Consider the following 23,944-nt stretch of genomic DNA (forward strand, 5'->3'; position numbering starts at 1 on the left):
CCCCCTTTGTTTCAAACACCCATCCCATCATCTTACCACTTTCTGAAGAAAGTGGAAGTCCTCTCAGAATCTTTAGTTGCCCTGCCTGTCTGGGCTGTCTCTGTGGCCAGAACTGATACAAAACATTTACCTTCATGGTCATCTTGACTTGGAGGAAGCCAGAGTTGCACAGTGACGAATGCAGTGAGTCAGGTGGAGGAGGACACACTGTGATGCTTTGCAAGGCTGCCTTTCCATTGGATTAGCTTGGAAGCAGCATTCACCATATTTTTGACCTCCAAAAGACATAAATTCCAGAACTGCTTCAGAAACTGACAAGAAAGGTGGAATGAGAGTGTTTGAGGTAAAGGGAATATTTTGAGGAAGATTAATGCCAGTGTGTTTTTTACTGTAAAGTTTACACATTCATTGTATGTTTTGATTCCCTTTTGTAAATCCAACAAATAATCTATATCCAGAATGAATAAATCCTACAAATTGGTAAGAAAAAGAGGCACCAATAGAAGAAAAATGGCAAGAGATTTTGGATAGCACTTCTAAAAGAAGATATGCAAATGGCCAGTAATATATGAAGTGAAAGACCTGAATCCCCTGAGTGATCAGAAAAATACTCTTTGTCTCCAAGAGAAATGAAAACATCACATCCGCACTAAAGTGTGTATGTGAATGTTCATAGCAGTTTTATTCTTAATAGCCAAAAAGTAAAAACAAGCCAAATACTGTGAAGTGATGAATGGATAAATAAAATGTGGTATATCCACTCAGTAGACTATTATTTGGCAACAAAAAGAAGGTAATTACAATACATGCAACAAATGAATGAGGTTTAAAAACGTGCTAACTGAAAGAAGCCAGACACAAGGGACCACAAGTTATATGGTTCTCCTTAACTGAAAAGTCCAAAACAGGCAAATCTGTGCAAACAGAAGGTAGATTAGTAGTTGCCTAGAACTAAGAGTATTGCCAAGTATTGGCAAGCCTATGGAGTGATGGTAAATCTCATGTCTTGCAGAAAGTACAGTTGGTACAATCACTCTTAGAAACATTTTGCCGTCAGTTCTTAAGCTTGAACACATGTGTACTCTGTGATCAAGAATGTCCACTTCGAGGTACAGATGCAAAAGAGATGAGTCCAGAAATGTTCTTGAAAGCATTATTGATGAAAGCCTGACCTGGGAAAGAAGTCCATAGCCCATCTATAGTCGAATGCACAGATGAAGTGTGATATAGTCATACACTCAAATATAACCTAATAATTGGAAATGGGTAGACTACAGCTATGCAAGAGGAGGCTCAGCCTGCAGTGCACCAGCAATCCAGATTCTGAGGCATCTGGGGCAGGAGGATCCCCTGAGCACAGAGGTTCAAGGCCAGCATGGATGACATAGTGAGAGTTCATCTCAAAAAACAAAAATAATGAAGTATTTAAATATTTAATAGCACAACATGCATATGTATTAAATCTAATCAACAGTAAGTAAAAACTTATGTCATAAGAATAGAATGGTAAGGACTCAGGTTTTTTACCATTACTTTTATAGGAATATGTTTATCCAGAAGCCAGAGACAGACAATACTTACTATTTTTCCATAAAGGAGCCAAAAAGTCACGTTTTGACCTCGAGAAATACAATCAACTCAAGGATGCAATTGCTCAGGTAAGTTTTATAAAAATTAAGATAATCTGGGGCCAGGGAGATGGCTCAGTAGAATAAGTGCTTCCCTGGCAAGCGCAAAGGTCTGAGTTCAATCCCTGGTTCCACAAAAAAAAAAAAAAAAAAAATTAAGATAACCTAAGTCCATCTTGTATGGTATCATTATTACCCATAAGCACAGTACTTCAAATGGGTAAACTAGGAGAATGATCCAGCCCTCTTCCTCATGTATAAATTATTCCTCAGTTAATAAAATTGACTAAGCAATAGACAGTTCTATAAAGATTTCACGGTACAAGTACATGAACACATTGCAGGTTCTTTCTATCCTTTTAACATTCACATACTGATATTTTTAGACTTTTGTTTCTTTAGAGTTGTCTGTTTTTCAGCTAGAATTGTCTACTTTTCTCTCTTCTTTAATCTGCCTAGAATTATTGACCCAAAAACTTCCTGCTCAAAGTGTGTGGTACCAAAGGGGCAGAAGTGAAATCTAAGGCAGGTGTGTCGATGCTTTCCTATAATACAGCTCTTTGGCAGGCTGAGGCAGGAAGATCTTAAAACTGAGCTTAGCCTGGGCAAGAGGTGGCTTTGCAAGAGACCCTGTCTCAAAATTTGGAGGGCAAAAAAAAAAGAAAAAAATCTTAAAAGAGCTGGGGATATAGCTCAGTATGAGGGCACTGGGTTCGATCTTTTTATTTTTCAATAAAACAGAATTTTTAAAAAATTGATGTATTGTTTTTAAAAAATTGATGTATTGTTTTAATCTCCAAATATGTATCCCTCAATCTAATATCTTTCTTTTTGGTGAGTAAATCCTCACTCCTTTTCTCCATATTCTTTTGTGACTTTAGAGATTTTGTTTTTGTTTTTTGTTGTTGCTCCTGTTCTGGGGTTGGTAGCAATTTTTTGATAGTCCCTAGAAACTTTTTTAGTTACCCTTCTCTGTCTTTTTTTTTTTTTTTTTGAGACTGGCTCTTACTCTGTAGCCCAGGCTGGCCTGAAACTCCCGGTGACCCTCCTGCCTCCGCCTCCTGAGTGCTGGGACGACAGGCAGTGGCACCACACCTGGCTTCTTCTCTGCTTCTTGCCTCTCTTTGGTGATGCTCCAAATAGAGTTAACCCACCATGCTGCCTCCGTCTAACGACACTCTGTCCTTTGCTGTGTGTGTGCTGCTTCTCAGCTGAAGGAAGTGCTGACCAGAGCGCTCTTTGGAGCTCTTGCAAGTCCAGAGGCTTCAGCCCCACCCAGAGCGAGGTTCAAGCACGTGCGCCCTGAGGTGCTGCAGTGGGCTGCACATCCTTGTTTTAGAGTTGACTCACTAAGTGAAAAGTCTTAAGTAACATAAATTAAAGTTTTGGATCCCTGTAAGAGTTTGCAGTCCAACACATGCTCACCAACACAGCAAGGTGTCTCCGCTGTGCCTGTCTCAGACGTGCCTCCCCTTCTGAGGCCCTGGACTCTACTTTGCTAGCACTGCCTTTCTAAAGGGTTTGTTGTCGGCTGAAACTGCCACAGACAGACTTTTACTTTGGATTCCCTCTTCGTTGTCCTTTGCCCGGGGTTGCCGCTCTTTGTCTTCTGATTTTCAGAGTAACGGAGGTGATCCTTTCAACTCAGAGTAATGGAGGAAAGACAGTTTTCATTTCTCAGTAGGCAGTAATGTTACCGGATGCTTCACTAAGCCAGTTTCTCTCACCTTTGCTTTCTATTTTAGGCAGAAATGGATCTTAAGAGACTGAGAGACCCATTACAAGTACATCTGCCCCTCCGACAAATTGGTGAAAAAGATTGATCTGCAAAGAGCCTGTGAATCCTGACAGAAAGAACACCTGTTTATAACTCTTGCCTTTTTAATTAAAGCATTGCAGGTGGAAGCTGGGAGCCATGGGGGAGTAGAGGGTTTTTACCTTTAATTATAAAACAAAAAAAAAGATTTTAGGGAAGAAAAGAATGTTAAATCTGAAGATCGGGGATCATGGAATATAAGCTGCAAGGGCTCGGTGAGTATTGTGTTCATCAAGCACCTCAGATTTTGGAGGAAATGATGTAATCATGTAGCTGAGAGATTCACAAGGAGGAAACGGTGCTGGGGTGTTTGTCTCTTGCATCTTCTTTGCAGGGTCAGCCAAACAGTAACACACCAGCACCCTACTCAGCTCTATTTTTTTTTTAATTTAACATTTCTTATTTTTGACATAGGAGTAAATAAATATACCGGAAAAGTAAAACTTCATTATATGGGGGGGGGGGCAAACAGAGTCTGAGCCGTATCATTAGCATTTATTTTCAGTTGGACCCAGTCTCTGCAGAGTTACCAGGAGTCTCCCTGCTAGATGCCTCTTCTGACCACCCCTGTACCCCATGGTTACACTAATTTATCCAAATGATCATCGGAGCCAAACTATGACTGTTTGATAATTGACACTTTGGATTCTCCCTTACCTCCTTCTTAAATGTCTGGATATTCCAGTGCTCTGGGTCCGTATCTAGAAATCATTGGCAATACTGCATGAGTTTTTTTCTGGTTTGTTTTGGATTTTTATTAGTCTTTCAGAAGAGAAAAACTTTCCCTCCTTTCCCTACCGATCCCTCCTGAGGGACATTGTGCAGCTGTATCACCAAATCAGGAAGACGTGAGGTTTACAGACTGGCTAAAACATCACGGCTCTAGCCATTTCAGAACCAGAATAATGTCATTGCTGTTTATCTGCTTGTGTGACAGCACCCCAGGCCACGCTGGCGGCACTGCCGTGTCTGGAGGCTCGTTCATCTCGCAGGACACCCACTTCTGCCCTGCTTGTGAGCCCTCCTGCCTCCACCACCTCAGTCACTGTAAATCAAGTGTGTGGATCTCAAAGGGTGCAATTTATCTTTATACGGGAATACATTTTTATGGCTTCCTCCAGCCTACCCTCTCCACCCTAGTTTTTCTTATCTTAAATTGAGAGAAAGAAGAGTCAATCTTATATTCTATCAAAGTGTTTTCTACCATATTTCGAGCCAGCGCCTGCACTGGAAGAGTCAAAGGAATCTGTGTCAAAGCGCACGCCTAGCTGCAGTGGGGGCAGGTTGGCATGGACGCGGGCTGCTCTCCTTCCAGTGATTCATCCATCCTCCTGTGCAGAAGGTTTTGTTCTCTTTTCTTCCTGCTTTGGGATCATTGTATATGAAGAGGAACCCTTTCAGTGACAAACCCAGACTCCAGGTGCCTTGCAGAGGTTGAAGGCCAGCCAGGGCTGCTGCCGCTCCCGCTGCCACCCTTCACTGGCATGATGGAATGACAGGATGCATGTCGCCAGTCCCCAGCTCGCCTCCCACTTCCTTCTCTGTCCAACTCCCCCACGCCCATTTATTTTCTTTGTGTGGATTATTTTTAAACCATTTATCCTGTTCATGTGCAGAGTTTTTAAGAAGAAATAGCACAGTGCAATGAACAAATCCTTTGGGGGGGTGTGGGAGGCAAGGGAGGGAGGACATGGAGAAAAGTCCTTTAAACAATAGCAAAATATTGAATGTGTAAAATCCTGTATCATTTATGAAATATGTATAAAAAGCAATGTACCTTCTGGAACAATAAATACTTATTCAATTTTTGAACCATAGCATCTCATTCTTTAAAACCACAAAAAAATTTACTTTCTTATGATTCCAGGTGGAAAGTGCTCTCTTCAAAAATTGCGTTTAACAATTGTCAAATTAACTTTTCTTATTAGACCCTGTATTTCAGAACAGGCATTTCACTGATTCTTCCCCAACAAAGATGCTCATTACTTTGCATATTTTCTAGAGCCACCAAGAGGATGAGTTTCCTCTGCGACCATTAGTAAAGTCAGTAGCAGTACTGAGACTGACCCCCTCATCTGATGATCAGTAGGAAAAGGCTCCTTTATGTCAGATCACCCTGATTAGCCTAGACTCCAGAAAGTCACTCAGGAAGAAACCAGGATTCAATAGTAATTATTTTCAGAGATTACATCAAATTTACAGTGATGGCCAAACAAGAAAATACCACATGCTGCTAAATTTGCCAATGCATATCAAAAACATATCTTGTGTAGTTACAGTAGGAGGGGACATGCAAAGAGCCTTCAAAGTCAGGTCCCACTCCATGCAGCAGCAGCAGCAGCAGCAGCAGCAGCAGCAGCAGCAGCTTAATACCAGCAGCCCTGGGCTGTGTGTAAGGTATAAAAGGAGAAGACTGAAAATTTGAAGGCATGGCTTGTGTTCAGCAAATAATGATCCATATTCTACACATTCTGACAAACTTTGCTGGAAATATTTTTTGAACAAGAAAGTAAAAACATGATTTTTGCCGGATACGGTGGTAAATGTCTGTAATCGTAACACTGTGGGAGGCTGAGGCAGAATTGTAAATTGGAGGCGAGTATGGGAAACTTAGCAAGATCCTGTTTCCAAAATAAAAACGGGGCTGGAGATGTAGCTCAGGTCAATGTGAAGGCCTGAGGTTCAATCACCAGTACCATAAATGAATGAATGGGTAGGAGTCCTGCCTGTAAGCTGAACAACAAGAAAAAAACGCTGATTAAAAAGGAGCAAAAAAGACATGTCCCTGAGGAAGACACACAAATGGTTAATAAATATATGGAAAGATGCCCCTATTCATGAGTTATTAAGAAATGCACATCATTACTGTGCTACCATGAAATACCACTTCCTATCCATTAGGAGGGACATGACCACAGAAGCAGAAAACAAGCATGCTGAGGATGAGGAGAGCCTGGAGCCCTTCCCACTGCTGCTTGGATATGACGTAGTACATCGTCTAAGAGTTAAAACAGAATCACTATGATTCCACAATTGTGCTTCTGCATATAGGCCCAAAAAATTGAGAATAAGGGCTCATGCACATATGTGTACATAAAATACAGCGTGTGCATATAGTGGGCTATAATTGAGCCATCAAGAAATGAAATTCTTACATATGCTACAACCCAGATAAAGCTTGAAGACTTTATCCTAAATAAGATTGTCACAAAACACTAAAACTTCATGATTCCCCTTCTCTGAAGTATCTAGGGCAAAGTCATAAAAATAGAAATTGTGGATTCTAGGGGAAGTAGAGAGTGTCTAAGAGTTTGTGTTTTGTGGGCATCAATCTTTGGTTTAGGGAGGCGGAAAAGTTCTGGAAGTGGGTGGTTATGGTTGCAGGTAACATGATTGTACTTCATGCCACTTAAAAATAGCTACAGTGTGAATTTTATGTCATCTATAGCACTGTAGAAAAAGGCATAGAACTTTCATAACAGATAGCTCCTGATCAGTGTTAGATGAGTTTGTTCATGTAGGTATTTTTGCTGAGGGAGCTTAGGCTTTTAGAAGTAGAAAAACTAGGGTTCTCAGGGTCAGGTCCCTGGAGCAGCAGTGTGACATCCGGGAATCGGTAGAAATGTAAGTCCCTGGGTCCCCGCTGAGTCAGAATCCAGGAGGGGGCTGCACACTGAGTTCCGAGAGCCTTGCTAGTGACCCTGATGGGAAGCACTGTTGTAGACAAATTATTGCTTTAAAAAGAAGGAAACTGCCACAGAGGACGTGTGTGTCACAGCTCATCAGTGAATCTGGACATCAAATACCGTACTGCGTGGCTGGAAGAGTGAGTCTGTGACGAGGGTAAGTGGAAAAGATATGTAACCAGAGTGCCTGCTAATGTGATTTCCTGCTTGTCATGGAATAGTGGTAAACACACAAATGCTTCCAAAAAAAAATAGAAATAGGTTGATTTATTTTTTTTTTAATCTATCTGGAAGGATATCCAAAAAAGGAAAACATCTTAGACTTTGGAATGTCACTCTTCCAAGTAATTCCAAACTCCTTGTCTTCTGTGATGTACTTTGTGGTTATTTCCTTACAATAAATGTGTGGGCTAATTGAAGGAGTCCAACTGAAAATAGTTACCCTCTTTATAAGTTTTCATTTACTGTATAAATGTGCCACATGCTGAGCAACTCCCCCTCCTTCACACACTTCAGTTCCTGTGACAGCCCTCTTGGCTCCACCCATAAATCTCTGGCTCTGTCTCAGCCTCCTTCCCAGCACCCTCTTCCACTGCCCACATCTGTGACGCTAGGCTGCCCCCAGGCTCCATCTTGGGTCCCATAGCTCTCCCTCCAGCTGAGGGACAGCAGATTGACTTCTACTTTCTACCTGATGGGTTTCTATTGCTGCCTTCTGTGCATTAAAGTCCTTCAGTATCACCAGCACAATTTAAAATTCTTTTATCACATACTTTAGAAAGCGTGGAAGGTTAAAAACAAGTATTGCTGGACATGGTGATGCATGCCTGCAATCCCAGCACTCAGGAGGCTGAGGCAGGAGAATCCTTGCAGGTTTGAGGCCAGCCTGGGCTACAAGTGAGCTCAAGGCCAGCCCAAACTGAATAGCAAGACCCTAGCTCAAAAAGACAGAAAGAAGAAAGAAAGAGAAAGAAAAGAAAGAAAAGGAAAGAAAGAATAGGGGGGAAAAAAAGAGCTGGGGAGATAGCTCAGCAGTCTAAGTGCCTACTGGCAAGTGCAAGGACCCAGGTTCTATCCCTGATACCATGTGCTATGCCGCTGGCCCCTGCCCCAAAACTGGTGTGTTGGTGCACATCTGTAATCCCAGCGCTGTGGCGGCTGAGACAGAAGGATCACTATGAGTCTGAACTGCATAGCAAGACCCTGTATCAAATAATTTTTTTTTGGTTCCCAAGTTTTATTCAAGAACTCATAAAAAATATTCCATACAAAGGAGCTTTAATCCTCATCTTCCTCCTCTTCTTTGTCCTGGTTAATCTGGAAGTAACGTAATTCCTAACTCTCTTTGCTGCTAGCAACTACGCACAACCAGCCACGCAGATTCTTACTCTTCAAATATTTTTTGGTGAGATATTTCAAATACCTTTTGGAAAAAGGCCCCTGGGAAGTCACGGGCATCTTGCTCTTGCTCCTCTCGATGGTGACCGCCCTCCCCCGAGATTCCCAGCCTTGCCGTTCACCTTGATTCTTTCCTGAAGAAAGCGCTCCAAATTGGCAGCATCCGCGATTCCGTCTTCTACAGGATGTGTGCGATCCAGGGGGAACTTCAGGACCTGCTTTCCCACCCCCCTTTACTGCAAGCTTTTTCCTTTGTGAGCCATGTCAGGGAGGCACATATTTTTTTTTTAAGTGTTAACACTAAATATGAGGTAAGAGAAGCTAAAAAAATACCTCAAAGAAGCAATCAATCCAAAACATGGCCCATTCTGTCCTGAAAGTGACAAAGTTTCTTTGACAAATGACATGGAGGAAAAGAAAGCAGATCATTATACAGTAAAGAAAATTTAAGTGATCACACCAAATGAAAATTCTTGTTTGAATCTTGACTCAACCTAGCAATTAAAAGAAATATTTCAAACTATCTGGAAAATTTAAACATAAAGCATCAGATATTAAACAATTATTACTAATTTTTATAGTTGTAATAATGGCATCATGATTATATAAAGAAATAAGTATCTTAGAAATGCATATATTGATGAAATACTAACAAAATGCTAGCAATTATTACAGCTGAATGTACATTATTGTTCTTTTTGCATTCTTAACGTATTCCATCATAAAAAGAAGAAGGGCAAGTAACTAAAAAGGAAAAAATAGAAATAAGGGGTAAAAAAATCTTACTATCCTGGAAATTCTTGTTTACAGAATCAAAGGGCTATCTGTTAAAAGTCCTTGACTCCAGCAATCAATCCTGGCAGCAAATCTGGCTTTATCTCCTGCACACGTCCTCTGTTTCTCTGTAACACGTACGAAGCCCTCAGAGCACTTGGTAAGGACAGGAAGGGTGGGGGTTGGCTTTTTCTGGTGGAAGCACTAGCATTTGAACAGCAGTAGTCTACAGTGAGACCATCCCGGGGTCACCCGTGCTGGCCTCAAACCGCACCTTAATAAGCTAACAGTCAAATTACCCTCTTCCTATTAACATCAATGAGAAAGTAACTGCAAGTTTAGATCCATTGAGACCACTTTTTAGACTCGAAAGTACTGGAAGGGGCTTTTTTTTTTTTTTTTTTTTACCTTACTCCCTGCCAAAACCCATCTACAAGCATGACATCTGGCCCCTTCGTAAGCGCTACCATTTAATTTAGCTGCTGCATCCAACAGGCCTCAGTACTTTGAATTCTACTGAGTTCAGCAAAACTCTGTGCTACAAGATTATAAAAACAACTTTGGTGAGTACTTTCCAGATGAAATTCCTTTGCTAGTCACTAGAAATCTGATTATTAAAAAAAAAAAAGGATAAAAGTAAGTCCAAGAATAGAAAAAGTTCAAAGCGCCCAGCCAAAGTAAGATTGGGAGAGAAAAACGCTACTTTCACTCAGACCTTTCTTTAAAATAGCATTTTAAAAAATCAAAATTAAAATAATATTAAAAAATAAAATAAAATAGCATTTTAAAAAAACAGAAAACCTCCACTCTTCATTCTTCTCTCTTACATTGGCTTTATATTACTGCTTGCTAATTTCCAGGAGTCCAGAACACTTGAGTATCAGAGAGCTGGCAAACTCCACACCTAAAATTACCATGGCTGTGTCTGCTGACCTCTAATACATTGAACTTTCCAAAATGTTGTTAATGAATTGTTCCTAAATCAAAGAAGCTCCATCCCCTTTTTTTAGTGTGAGAATTAATGAAATAAATAATACACATTTGAAAGTTTTGAGAAGAAAGGCACTATGAAAATACTAGGTATTACTGCTACAATTGGTAAAACCACAAGTTTAATTTTGGGGGAGAAGTTTTGAGACCAGAAATCATAATAAAATAGACTTAGGAGCTTGCTTCAAGAGACTAGTGTACCATCCCAGACCTGCAACTACATTCTTGTGTACTACAATCAGCTCCTTAGCGTTCTGAGCAGGACGTTTCCTAGTGGCCAATTCCAATGACGTGGCTTTACTCCCTTCTTCTTCAATGTGCAGTCATGCCACGTGCGGTGCTATGACCACAACATCATGAATCAACTCCTAGACGTCACAAAACAGGTTTTGACAAGCGGGGATGTCCCTCATTTAGAGTTCCCTTCGGGATAAGATACTGGAGATTCATTGCAAGGACTTCTTCGGAGAAAACAATAGGAGGATGAAAGATTGTGAGCATTTTTTTTCCTTTGTAAATAAAAGTACCAATAAAATAACTCTGCTGACCGTGTGAAGCAGGGCTTCTCTTTGGGGTCAAGGCCAGAGTCCGGACACCTTATCACCTCATCCTCTTCCTCTGTTAAGACCCTAGCCAGCCCCGATAAGGTCCTTCTCCATAAGAGTTTAGACATTTAAAAAGAAAACACTTGAGAAAGGAAGACAGATATGAACAGGATTTGCCAGTCCGTTGCTGGTGGTTGGTCCAGAAAGATGCCTCAGGTCCTGCTGCTCACAAGCCTCTTCATCCTGGTCACCTCCGTGTCACCCATGGGTGAGTCTTGAGTCAAGAACTTGGCACGAAAAGACTTTGTTGTTGTGACTGGCTACTGTGTGCAGGCTAAGGACTAGATTTCAGTGTTTCAAGTGGCAGTTCTAGAATTGTATAAGAAAAATCTCATTCTCTATGAAAATGTATTCTCAGAGAATTCCTGTTATGTGTTCCATTTAGCCTCTTACCTGGGCATCCAAAACTTGCATGAACCCGCCACACGCTTCTTTCCACAAGCTACATATTTCTTGGCACTCACATAAAAGAAACTCCAATCTCTTCATATTCTAGGCACTGTTATAGTTACAACTTGAAAGATTGTCTTAGATTTTAGAGATGAGCTTAGAAAGTTTTCTTTAGATTTAAGGATGTGAGAGCTCTGGCCTCATGAAAGGCATAGATCTGGATAAGCCAGACTTTACCCTTGACCTTGACAAATATATGTGATTTTTTCTCAGACCAAGCAACTGCTGAACTCTCTCAGTTCTCTGGTTTGGCACAAAACTACCTAGGCAAAGGAAGTTTCATTTCATGCTGGAACTCTGGACAGAACCTAAGTTCTATGTGGAAGTGAGGGTGGGAAGCCGCATGGAGGGACCTTCCCTCCTGGCATTTTTGTGTAACTGGGCACTTGGTTGACCCTGATTTATTTCTTTCAGAAACTCTGACACTTTAACGAAGTAGGCTTGAGGGGCCAAGGAGACAAAGTTAGTAAAGTAGTTTCCTGGGTGGGATCCTAGAACAGGGAGCAATGCGGGTAAAAACTAAGGAAATGTGAATAAGACTATTGTCTTGAGTTCATGCATTCACAGTGGTTCGCTGATTGTAGCAAAGGTGCCTTGCTAATGCATGCAGTGTGTGTAAAATGAATATGCCTGGAGGGCTGGGGCAGAGTCTGTGGGAACCCTTTGGTGCCGTGTTCTTAGTTTTTCTCTAAGTCCACAGCTGTCCCCACAAATGGGCTTGAGCCACCATCCGTGATCAGCTACATCTGCTGGCCAGTGAAGCAAGGGTTCGGCAGAATCTTTCTAGTCTGTCAGGGACCTCCAGCCAGATCTGCCTATTAGTGTCCGGCTTGGCCCTCCACAGCTCTCCTGGCCCCACCTCAGTACCTAGGATGTTGGGCGCTGTCTGGGGAGAACTGTGGGGGCCAGGAGAGACCATAGAAGTGAGCAGAGAAGAGGACGAGGAGGTGTGGGAAGGACAGGAGGTGAGAAAGGGGACTGGGGGGGGCAAGGGAGAGGGGAAGAAGGGCTTCTGCTGAGTGGTACAGGGTGGGATGCGGGCCCTATTCAAGGCCTTCTGCTGGGCCAGCCACAGGCAGAGGCCTGATAGGACCTAGACCCCAGATGCCAGGGTCAGGAGCCTTCCCGTGGATGAGCATCTATCCACAATTTAGGACCAATGTGCCTAACACCAAATTCTGGACTCACCCTCAGACTGAAAGCAGAAATTATCACCAGTGGCCAGATTGTTGAAGAACTGAGTTACTATCTTGAAGTGGGATGGAGAAGGATGAAAACACTTAATGTTAGAAGACATGGGTGGCTAACATATGGACACATACACATTATTATTTTACAGCAGAGGATCAGTCAGTTTCTCCTCTTAACAAAGACCCCCTACAAGAGAGGAAATGAACTTTTGTTTGAGACAGGGTCTCGCTATACAGTTCAGGCTGCCTTGAGCTCACATGGTAGCCTAGGCTGGTCTTGGACTCACAACCATCCTGCTGCTTCAAGTACTGGGATTACAGGCATGTGCCACCAAGCCTGGCTAGAAGTGAACTTTTAACAGCGTAAGTGATACTTGAGTTTGAGGAAAAACTATAAATTATGAAATAGTCATTACAGGAATTTCTGTAGAAGCCATTAAAGGTTGAGTAGCAAACCATTTCTCACAAAATCAGAGCCAGGAGATGAGCACAGTATTTCTATGAATTTATAATTACCCGTGAAATTCCTCTGGAAATTTGCTGGGCAAGAGAGCCACGGGCGGGAAGCAATGAGGAGAATGTTCTCTATGGAGAGGGAAGGGAGGCTGAAAGTATTTCTTCTCCTGTGGGGACATCAGCCTGTGCTGCTGGGTTCAGTTGACATACCTCTGGGGACATTTTAAAGAGAAAGTTGCATGTGCCATCTGAAACTGTGCAAAGCTGTTATTTCCAGAAAACACAGTGTCCTGCTTATTTCTGGTCCCACGCTGTCCCATTTCCTCTGGTGATTACTCATCAGTGTAATGCATGCAGCAGAGCAGCTGACGTGGGCCAGGGCCTTTTCCTTTACAGTGGAAGAACCTTTACACTTCCTATCAAGTTAAACTTCCCACTGAGGGGAAATTCGATTTGTGCTCTTCTTTACCAGCCATTCACATCCATTTCCTTCTAATTTGCACAGATGGGGAGCTCACTGCGCTTGATACAGCCTCTCTCGTGACTGTAGAGTTGAACTGTCCCCTTCATGATTTGTTGTTATTCTTGTAATCAAATATTTAATTCCTTTTCCATAAGTCTGCTCTAGTTTTCAAAACTAATATGTTTTCTTTCTTTTTTTTTTTTTTTTTTTTTTCGGAACTGGGAATTGAACTCAGGCCCTTGTGCTTGCCAGGGGAAGCGCTTATTCCACTGAGCCATCTTCCCAGCCCAAACATGTTTTCTTCAGTCTTCTTTTTCCCCTATAGTTCTTCATTTCTTCTCCAGTCACCAGTATTTAGATTTGGCCCCCTTCTGAGACTGGTCAACACTCTTGGCCAAGTTAGTTGGTGACTTCCACAAAGGACAGCCTCCGAGGGTATGTACACAGTACTGAGAATGCTCTCTGCCCTGTAGAATCCTAACCTTCCTCATCTAGACAACTATCCTTCTATTCATTGATGACTTGGATAAAATGTCTAGTCTAATGCGAACACTAACCCTTAGATAGGCTTGAAGTAATGCTGTGAAGGGCATCGTTGAAAAATGTTGAAATCATGTGGAGGAATCTTAAATAATTACTTTTGGAGGCTTTAGATAATTTGTAGTGCTCACAAAAGTCAAAATGCAAGATCAAGAATGTGGACTCAGGCAGCTGGCACTGTGACCCAAAGCATCCCTAGATGCCTCTGAGGTCCCCTCTCCATCCCCAGCTCTAGATCCTTGTTCTGCTTACATCAGCCTGAATGAGCCCTGGAGGAACACAGAGCACCAGTTTGATGAGTCTCAAGGTACCCCTCTGTGTGACAACCACGTGGATGGGGAATGGTACCGCTTCACAGGCATGGCGGGGGACGCCATGCCCACCTTCTGCATACCAGAAAACCACTGTGGCACCCACGCGCCCATCTGGCTCAATGGCAGCCAACCCCTGGAAAGTGATGGCATTGTACAGCGCCAGGCCTGTGCCAGCTTCAAGGGGAACTGCTGCCTGTGGAACACCACGGTGGAGGCCAAGGCTTGCCCCGGAGGCTACTACGTGTATCGCCTGGCCAAGCCCAGCGTCTGCTTCCATGTGTACTGTGGCCGTGAGTACCTTTCCCCCAACTGCTCCACAGAGGGACAGTACTGTGTGAAACCCAGGGATGGCGACAGTAGTGCCTGGGGGTTCGAACAACTGTGATTTGGTTGGGGGCCAATAATACCTCCCGGTTGTGATCCCTGAAATCTATTCTTAGAATTTCTGAAAACTTCCTGAAGAAATAGAAAGTGAAAGGAAATGTAACTAGACCAGTTATACTTTTTGGTTTTTTAGTCCATTCAAACAAAACATTAAAATATAAAATGTTAATTTAGTTTTTCAAAATAATAGCTTTCCAACCTTTTTGAATATAGAAGATTCACTTACAGGACGGTTGTCATGATGGATGGATGTGCAGGCAGCTCTATGATAGCATCGTACTTCAAACGCGCCAATTGGTTCAAATGCTATGTGATGGAAAGAAGCTACTTGAGGCCAGTAATACTTTTAAATAAACTTCTGTGTTATCAGTTCCATCAAAATCTGTATGTTGATGCCAGGGATTGAGCCCAAAGCCTTGCACATGCTAGACCAGTGTTCTACCTTTGAATTGCATCCCCGCCCCTGCATACACTTTGAGAGTACATGGCAGAGTGCTGTTACTTAGCCTGTTGCCCTTGTTCTCTATCAGTACGCGACTGCAGTACATAATCATCACACTCCTCTACAGCTCATGCGTGGTGACAGGTCTACATTTGCAGAAACCCTGTGGCCACCCGCAGGCCTGGATCTGAAGGTGGGAACCACTGATCTAAATGAGCAAAGATGTCCCCCCAAGCAGTCTATCTGTTTCTGGTGGGTGACGTAACCCTGAACCATGAACATTTTCTTGATGGTGGCTGGGAACTCACACCCCGTGACCACTCTCATGAGACTAAAGAGTGAGAGTCCTCTGGCCCTCGTTTCACAAGATAAAGATACGCCTTTATCTCTCCATAGATTTTTACGACATCTGTGATGAGGACTGCCATGGCAGCTGCTTGGACACCAGCCAGTGCACGTGCTCGCCAGGAAGCGTGCTAGGCCCAGATGGGCAGACATGCTTTGGTAAGGAGTCACTGGGAGGTAGGAGCAGGCTATGGGTCCAAAGGGACCAATCAAAATCCTCCTGCCGCAGAGCTCTGTCACTGTCCCATCTTGTGTCTCTGAGTGCTTGCAAGGTGTCTAACTTTTTAGTGTGTGGCTAAGGCTCAAGCTGAACTTCCGATGTGCTGAGGGGCAGCATGGAGCTGTGCTGTGTCCCATCGTAGCGATGTGGTTGGGAGCGCTTGAGATGTGGCCAGTGGGACCAAAGATCTGAATTTAAATTTCAGAAGTGATCCTTGATTCAATTATTTGAAGATCAAAAGTGTCTGGGGGAAATTTGAGTAACTAAATTTTGTCTTTACTTATCTAATGGCAAATAGAGATCAAATATTTCTGGATTCATAGTCCAGAGTGCTAACCATTACACCATGGAACCTCACAGAGATCAAATATTTCTGATGATAATTTGGCATCCTAATTCAGATGTGCTATAACTTCATTTCAGAGCATGTTCCAACACTTTGTATTATTTATTAGTGTTTCCAGGAGTTCTTCAGGCAGATATTAAAACACAAATACGTGCTTGTTAACTAACCTGCTCTTTGTACATCAAAGATATCACATCACACACATCTCCTCCCTAACTTATCTTAGTCCTCTTTGCCTATCAAAACCTCAGGTTCCTACATGTGGTACATGTGCTTCACAGAGGTCATGAAGCACCTGAAATTGCAAGCAGAGTTTTGTGGTTTTATATGTGTGTAAATTAATTATTATTTTTAAATTTTAAATTTTTATTAGTGCATATTTGCAAAACCTAGTCATTACACTCACCATGGGGAGGTGGTACCTGTATGTAACCCATGTTGATGCTTTTGTCTTCCCTTCCCGTTGCTTCCCTCCTCCCTCCACCCATCTCTTGGTCCTCTTCCCATTTCCAGGAGGACTGTCTTCCTGTCTCCCATCATCCATCTCTTATGTTGCTCTTTTATTTACATTTTAGGTTTCTATGTGTAGGAAGCCATGTGATATTTTAGCTTATGTGTCTGATACATTTCACTTCACATTATCTTGTCTCAAGGTACATCAGTTTGCCTACAAATGACTCAAACATATCCTTGATGGCTGAGGGGTACTCCACTATATGTAAATATCACATCTTCTTTATCCATTCATCTGTTGATGGGTATATAAGCTGCTTCCAAGACTTAGCTATTTTGAGTTTGACTGCTATTGACATGGGTGTGCACACACCACTATAATTGGATGTCTTGAACTCTTTGAGGAAGCTATCTAGAAGGAGAATAGCTGGGTGGAATTTCTAGTTTCAGTTTTTTGACAAATCTCTGTAGCGTTTGTTATTTTTTGATTCATTGATGATTGCCATTCTTTCTAGGGTCAGATGGAATCTCAGTGTCATTTGAATCTTCATTTCTCTAATAGATGTCGAACATTTTTTCATGTATTTATTGGCCATTTGTACTTCTTCTGAGAAGCATCTATTTATATCAGTTGCCTATTTCTTGACTGAGTCTTTTATTTGGAGGATCTAATTTTTTTGAATTCTATGTATATTCTAGGTATTCATCTTCTGTCTAAGGAATAGCTGGCAATTTTTTTTTTTTTTTTGCATCCTGTAGAATGTCTCTTCGCTCTGTTGACTGTTTCCTTTGCTGCACAGAAGCTTTTTAATTTGATATAAACCCATTTTTATTTCTTGCACATTGAAGTTCTATACAGAAAATCCTTGCCTAAGTCTTTGAGAGTTTTATCTATTTTATCCTGCAGCAGATTAATGTTTCTGTTTTAATATGCAGATCTTTGATTCATTTTTATTTTAGCTTAGTATATGGTGAGAGATAAGGATCTAGATTCCATCTTTTGTGTGTGGAGGGCCAGTTTTCCCAACACCATTGGGTTCTTCCAGGGTAACTTTTTGGTCCCCTTTGTCAAAGATCAGATGGCTAAATGTGTTCAGGGCTGTTTCTTCATTCCTCTATTCTGCTCCACTGAGCTGAAAGTCTGTTTTTGTGCCAGTGCTGTTTTTACTACTACATCTTGATGATATAATTTGAAGTCTGGAATCCTTGCCTTACTCATTACCCCAAATTACTTTGCTATCTTGGGTCTCTTCTGGTTGCATATAAATTTTAGGATTGCTTTTTCTAATTTAGTGAGGAATTCTGTTGATATTTTGATTGGGATTGCATTAAATCTATGTATGAGGGGGCTGGGGAGATGGCTTAGTAGAATAAGCGCTTGCCTGGCAAGTATAAGGGCCTGAGTTCAATTCCTGGTTCTGCAAAAAAAAAAAAAAACCCTGGCACCACATACCCCGTCAGCCCCACCCTCAGGGTGGGCTGAGTCAAAAAAAAAAAAAAAAAAAACTATGTATGAGTTTTTGAAATATGGCCATTTGACAAAGTTTGTTCTGCCTATCCAGGAACAGAAGATATCTGTTTTCTGATATCTTATTCAATTTTCTTTTTTTCAGAATGTATAGCTTTTGTTCTAGAGGTCTTTTATTTCCTTTGTTAGATTAATTCCTAAGTATTTAATTTTTCTTAAAACTATCATAAATGGTCTTTTTCCTAATTTCTTTCTCAGTTGGTTCATTATTGGTATACAGAAATGCAATTGATTTTTGTGTGTTACTTTTGTATCCTGCTACTTTGATGAATTTGTTAGTTCTCAGAGTCTTGGTGAAATTTTTTGTGTCTTCTATACAAAGGATCATGTCTTCTGTGAATAAGGATATTGAGTTCTTCCTATGTGCATCCCCTTTATTTCTTTCTTTTGTCCAATTGCTCACACTAAAGTTTTTAGTACTATATTGAACAGGAGTGGTAATAGTAGACATCTTTATTCTGTTCCTGATTTTTTTTTTTTTTTCAGAACTAGGGATTGAACTCAGGCCCTTGTGCTTGGCAGGGAAATGCTTATTCTACTGAGCTATCTCCCCAGCCCCTGTTCCTGATTTTAATAGGATGCTAGCAGTAGATGTGTCATAATGGCTTTTTATCAGATTAAAATAAGGTCTTTTATACCTGTTTCCTTCAGCACTTTTTTTTTTATCATGAACAGATGTTGGATTTTATCTCAAAGACTTTTTCTGCATCTATTAAGATGATCGTAAGATTTTTGCCCTAGCTTCTTCTTATGTAATGTACTGCATTGATTAATTTGCATATGATGAACCATCTTTGCATACTTGGGATGAATCTTACTTGGTCATGGTGTATAATCTCTTTAATGATTTGCTGCACCTGTTTGCCAGCATCTGATTGAGAATCTTTGCATCTTTGTTCATGAAAGAGATTTCCCTTTCATTTTCTTTTTTAATTGACTTATTTTCTGGTTTAGTATCAAGGTACTACTACTTTCTAGAAATGGAGTATTGGAGTACTCCTCTCAACTTTATTAAACAGTTTGAGGAGTATTAGCGTTAGATCTTTCTTGAAGTTTCTGTAGAACTCAGTGGTGAATCCATCATATCCTAAGTTTTTCTTAGTTGGTAGGTATTTTTTATTTATTTGAGTTTGCTCCTCATTTTATACAGGGTCTCACTACACAGCTTAGCCTCATTGTGAGCCTCCTGTCTCAGCCTCCCCAGCACTGGGATTACTGGCATGCACCACCACACCTGGTTACAGTAGTCAGTACTATGTGCCTGTGTTCTGGGGTCCTGGCACAGGATGTGGTATTGGGAATTGAACCCAGGTCCTTGTGCTTGCCAGGCAGGTGCATATGCTGCTGAGCTATTCCCCCGGCCCTGTTAGTAGGTATTTTAAAAATTACTGCTTCAATTTCATTGTCTATTATTGGATTATTCAGGGCTTTTATTTCTTCTTAGCTCTGTTTTGGCAATTCGTATTTATGTAGGAATTTATTGATTTCTTCAATCTATTGGAATGCAAGTTTCCAAAGTAGTTACTATAATCTTCTGGGTTTCAGTTATGTCCATTGTGATTTTGCCTTTTTATTTCTAATTGTATTAGTTAGGGTCTTTTCCTTTTTTTTTTTTTTTAAGATTACCTAAGGATTTGTCTATTCTGCTTATTCTTTCAAAGAACCAGCTCTTTAATTCATTTATTCTTCATATTGTTTTTTAGTCTAAATTTCTGCTCTGATCTTTATAATTTCCTTCCTCATGTTATCTTTGGTTTGGATTGTTCTTGCTTTTGTAGAACCTTGAAGTACAACATAAGGTTATTTATTTTGAGCTTGCTCCTCATTTTCTCATATGGACATTCACAGCTATAAATTTCCATCTTAAGGCTGCTTTCAATGTGTCCCTTGGTGTTGTGACCCGTTGATTATTCAAGAATGTATTGTTTAATCTCCATGTGTTAGTATAAATTCTATGGTTTCTTTTGCCTTTGATTTCTATGTTCAGTGCATTATGAAATGGTAATTTCTGTAAGATAATTTCAATTATTTCATATTTATTTAAGCATGCTTTATGGGCTTATATGTGATCTATTTTTAGAAAATTCTATGTGCTATTGAGAAAAATGTATATTTATTGTTATTGAGTAGAATACTCTGTATATATCTATTAAGTTCAGTTGTTAAACGTATGTTTCAACTCTGATTTTTAAAAACATTTTACCTAGTTGATCTATTTGTAATAGGGTTTGTCATATTAAGGTCCCTCACTCTAATTATGTTGGTGTTCATATGCTTTTGTTGGGGGTACTGGGAATTAAACTCAGGGCTTTGCACCTGCCAGGCAGATGCTATGCCACTAAGCTATATCCCTGGCCCCATATGCTCTTTTATGTCCAGTAGTGTTTTATGAAATTGGGTACACCGGTGTTTGGTGCATATATATTTATAATTATTACCTCTTCCTATTGAATTGTTCTCTTAACCAATATGTAGTGACCTTTTTGCCTCTTCTGATCAGTTTTAGCTTGAAGTTCAGGATTGCAACTCCTCCTTTCCATCAAGGTCCTCTTGTTTGGAATATTATTTTCTGCCCTTTGATTTTAGTCTGTGAATTTTTTTTTATTACATGTGGTCCATGTATATGGTATACCATTGGATTTTGTTTCTTAATCTTGCTTCCCTGGGCAGGGGATGTGGTTCAGTGGTAGAGTTCTTGCTTTGGGTGCACAAGGCCCTGGGTTCGATTCCTAGCACCACACACACAAACACACACACACACACACACACACACACACACACACCTCTAGTCTCCCAATCTGTATCTCTTGACTGAGAAATCAAGACTATTTGCATTAAAAGTTGTTAGTGAGAGATATTTCTTCTTTTTAAAAAAAAAATGTATTTGGTTGTTGCAGGGTCTCACTACTTAGCTCAGACTCATGGTGATCCTCCTGCTTTCAGCCTCCCCAGTGCTGGGATTACAGGTGTTTGCCATTATGCCTGGACTCTGACTAGCTCAGTCTGCTCTGGGGGTGGGGTGGGGTGGCATGTGGTGCCAGAGAATGAACTGCAGTCTCCGAGCTTGCCTGAGCTTGCCTAAGCAGGTGCTTTAGTCCACTGAGCTCTATCGCCAGCCCCCGAGATACTCATTGTTGCATTACACTGTTCTGCTATTCTTCGTATCTTTTTGTCCCCCTTCTTCTTCACTGATCCCCATATATGATATATCCATTGCACTATAATTTTTGGCATTGTTGACTTCATTGTCTCTGTAGGGTAACCTTGAGTTGTTCTTCTTTTGTTTTCTTTTGTTTTTTTGAGTGTTGGTTTGGTTGTCACGAAATTCTGAAGGTTTTCTTCATCACAGAAAGACTTTATTTCACCATCATTTTTTTTTCTTTCCGAGACATGGTTTCACTCATGTAGTTCAGGCTGCTATCATTCTCACAGGGATCCTCCTGCCTCAATCTCTCAAGTGCTGGGATTACAGATGTACACCACCATGCCCGGCTTCTCCATTAATTTTTAAAGATAGTTTTTCAGGATATATTGATCTGGGTTGAAAGCAGTTTTCTTTTAGGGCTTGAAGCACTTCACTCCAAGTTTTCTTGGCCTTGAGGATTTGTGTTGAAAAGTGTACTGTAATTCTAATCTGCTTAATGTTATAAATAATTTGTTGCTTTTCTCAAGCAGTTTTTGAAATTCTATCCTTGTATTGGACTTCTGTGATTTTGACTATGATGTAATATAGTGAAGTACTTTTCTAACTATGGCTATTTTGAGCTCTGCATGCCTGCTTACCTATGTGCTAATTTTTTCCTATACTTGGAAAGTTTTCTTCTATTATTTCCATAAGAAGGTTTTTTAAATGCCAATCATGCTGTCTTCCAATTTTTCACTGATTCCCATAATCTTGGTCTTCTTTGCAGCATCTCGCAGGTCTTGGGTCCATTTTCCATGATCTCTTACTGTATATAGGGGATCGCTAAGTGTATGATCCCCTGCCTCAGCACTGTTTCTAGCTCTGATGCTCTTGCCCCACATTTGGTCACTTCTACTGCCCATTCTTCCACATGCATATTTTACTTCTTGGATTTCTGTCTGGTATGTTTTCATGGAGCATAATTTTTTGCTAAACTGGGCACTCATGTTTTATATTGCTTTGTTTAGTTCTGCTAGCATTTTATTAGTGTTATCTGCAAGCTCAGGGATCATATTGTGTGTTTAGTTATATTATCTTTGAGCTCACAGAGTACCTTATTGATCTGACTTTTTTTTTTTTTGGTCCCTTCTTTTATCATTTCATATAAGCCAACTGTTTAGCTTTTTATTTCTTCTGCATCAATGGATTAGCTCTGGGGAAATTGGGAGTTTGGAGGAGCATTTTGTTGCCTTGTTTTCACATTTCTTCTCTTTCTTTCTTTCATTTTTTCTTTCTTTTTTTGGTGTATTGAGAGTTGAAGGTCAATTATAGCTGAAAGACTTTGCTGTTCGTATGGAGATATGTCTAGTGCGTGAGTGCTTTCTAGTCATGCTCTGTGGGTATGGCTAGCTACTGGCCACTGCCTCTGTCTCATATATGATCATTGCCATTAATCTGAGGGTGCAGGGTAACTGACCCAGCATCCCGTTCTCTTGTGTTAGAAAAGACAGGTCCCCTCTTTGGGGGAAACACTAGCATTCCAGACTGTTTTGTTCTTTTCTCTGCTTTAATTTTCATTTAAACTTAATAATTTTAAATACTTATTTTAAGTTATATACTTTTTCAAGCAGAGAGAATAGTATAAAAATAATGATATACACAAATGTAACAAGATTTAACTATAATTAATTTTGATTTGTTTCATTTAAATAAATTTTGCAGGTCAAGTCATCACCCTGCATCTCATTTTCCTCTGTCATTCTCCAAGGGTAGTCATTATGTTGGTACCCATGACAGCACTGCATAGCACTGATTTTTGTTTTCTTAAAATTAACATAGAAATACTGCTTTTTCTCATGTATAAGATTTTCTCTATTGTATATCCATATGAATGGAATTCCTGGTGTATAGAGTATCTAAACTGACTGTAAATCAGAATCAATCCCAAATAATAATGTCCTAAATAAGTAGAAGTTTATTTCTCCCTCACATTAGAAAAAGTCCAGGGTTTAGGGCTAGCCAGATAGCTCAGCAGACTAAAGCACCTGCTTAGGCAGAGTGCAGTGGTTGGGGTTCGATCCCCAGCCCTGCCGCCAGGGCACACTGAGACAAGATTGAGACTGGGCATGGTGGTACATGCCTGTAATCCCAGTGCTTGGGAGGCTGAAAACAGGAGGATCACTATGAGTCCAATCTGTGTAGTAAACGTTATAGACCCTGTACTAAACACATTAAAAAAGAAAAGAAAAAATCCAGGGTTGGAATGGAGGGCTTCAAGAAACTCAGGCAAAAGTGTAGCCATGTCCACATCCAGGAGGCTGCAGGCCCTAACATCACCTCGAAGGCACCCGAATGAGGGGAGAGAAAATCGGGCCCAACTAAGATTCTAGCCTTTTGGGGAAGGGTACAGGGTATCAAACATGGTACCTTGTGCCTGCCAGGCAGGTATTTAAGCCACCGAGCTATCTCCTCAGCCCAAGATTCTCGCCTTATCAACCATATTTATCTTAACAATTTCTATTTCTTTGCTTGGTGCTCCATCTTCTCTTGTTGCATTCTTATTTTGGCTTCTGTTCTTTCTTTTATCTCTCTGCTAACTTTTATGTACTTGTACTATAAACTTCTGAATTATTCTGTCGTCTCTGGTTCAAAGACTCCTGTTATCTTCCTATCCTCTCTCATGATTGAGCATTTGTAATGTTTTATACACTCCATCTTCTGTTTTTCTCTGGCTCCCTGCTCTTATCTGGTTTGAGGAAGTTTGACTGCAAAGCAGTTTTTCAAATACTTTT

General features: G+C 40.8%; 2 protein-coding genes across 7 annotated transcripts in view; both read left to right on the forward strand.

Moving 5' to 3' along the window:
- Mcu (mitochondrial calcium uniporter) overlaps window positions 1-5,256 on the forward strand; it is a 203,070-nt gene extending 197,814 nt beyond the window's left edge. For all 3 annotated transcript variants that reach the window (XM_004623991.2, XM_004623992.2, XM_023718598.1), the window contains 2 exons: window positions 1,542-1,658; window positions 3,374-5,256. In XM_004623991.2, the coding sequence (XP_004624048.1) occupies window positions 1,542-1,658; window positions 3,374-3,451 (195 nt within the window). In that variant the 3' untranslated portion in view covers window positions 3,452-5,256. The remainder of the gene's footprint in view (window positions 1-1,541; window positions 1,659-3,373) is intronic.
- Window positions 5,257-10,991: 5,735 nt separating this feature from the next.
- The window catches only part of Oit3 (oncoprotein induced transcript 3), a 29,532-nt gene continuing 16,579 nt past the window's right edge, over window positions 10,992-23,944 (forward strand). For 3 of the 4 annotated variants that reach the window (XM_023719171.1, XM_023719163.1, XM_023719175.1), the window contains exons 1-3: window positions 10,995-11,105; window positions 14,226-14,600; window positions 15,533-15,640. In XM_023719171.1, coding sequence (XP_023574939.1) covers window positions 11,000-11,105; window positions 14,226-14,600; window positions 15,533-15,640 — 589 coding nt within the window. In that variant the 5' untranslated portion in view covers window positions 10,995-10,999. Of the gene's footprint in view, window positions 11,106-14,225; window positions 14,601-15,532; window positions 15,641-23,944 lie in introns of all 4 variants that reach the window. The other variant, XM_004624376.2, reaches the window with a different exon arrangement.

Source organism: Octodon degus, unplaced genomic scaffold (genome assembly GCF_000260255.1).
Source record: "Octodon degus isolate 3935 unplaced genomic scaffold, OctDeg1.0 scaffold00005, whole genome shotgun sequence".
Classification (NCBI taxonomy): Eukaryota; Metazoa; Chordata; class Mammalia; order Rodentia; family Octodontidae; genus Octodon; species Octodon degus.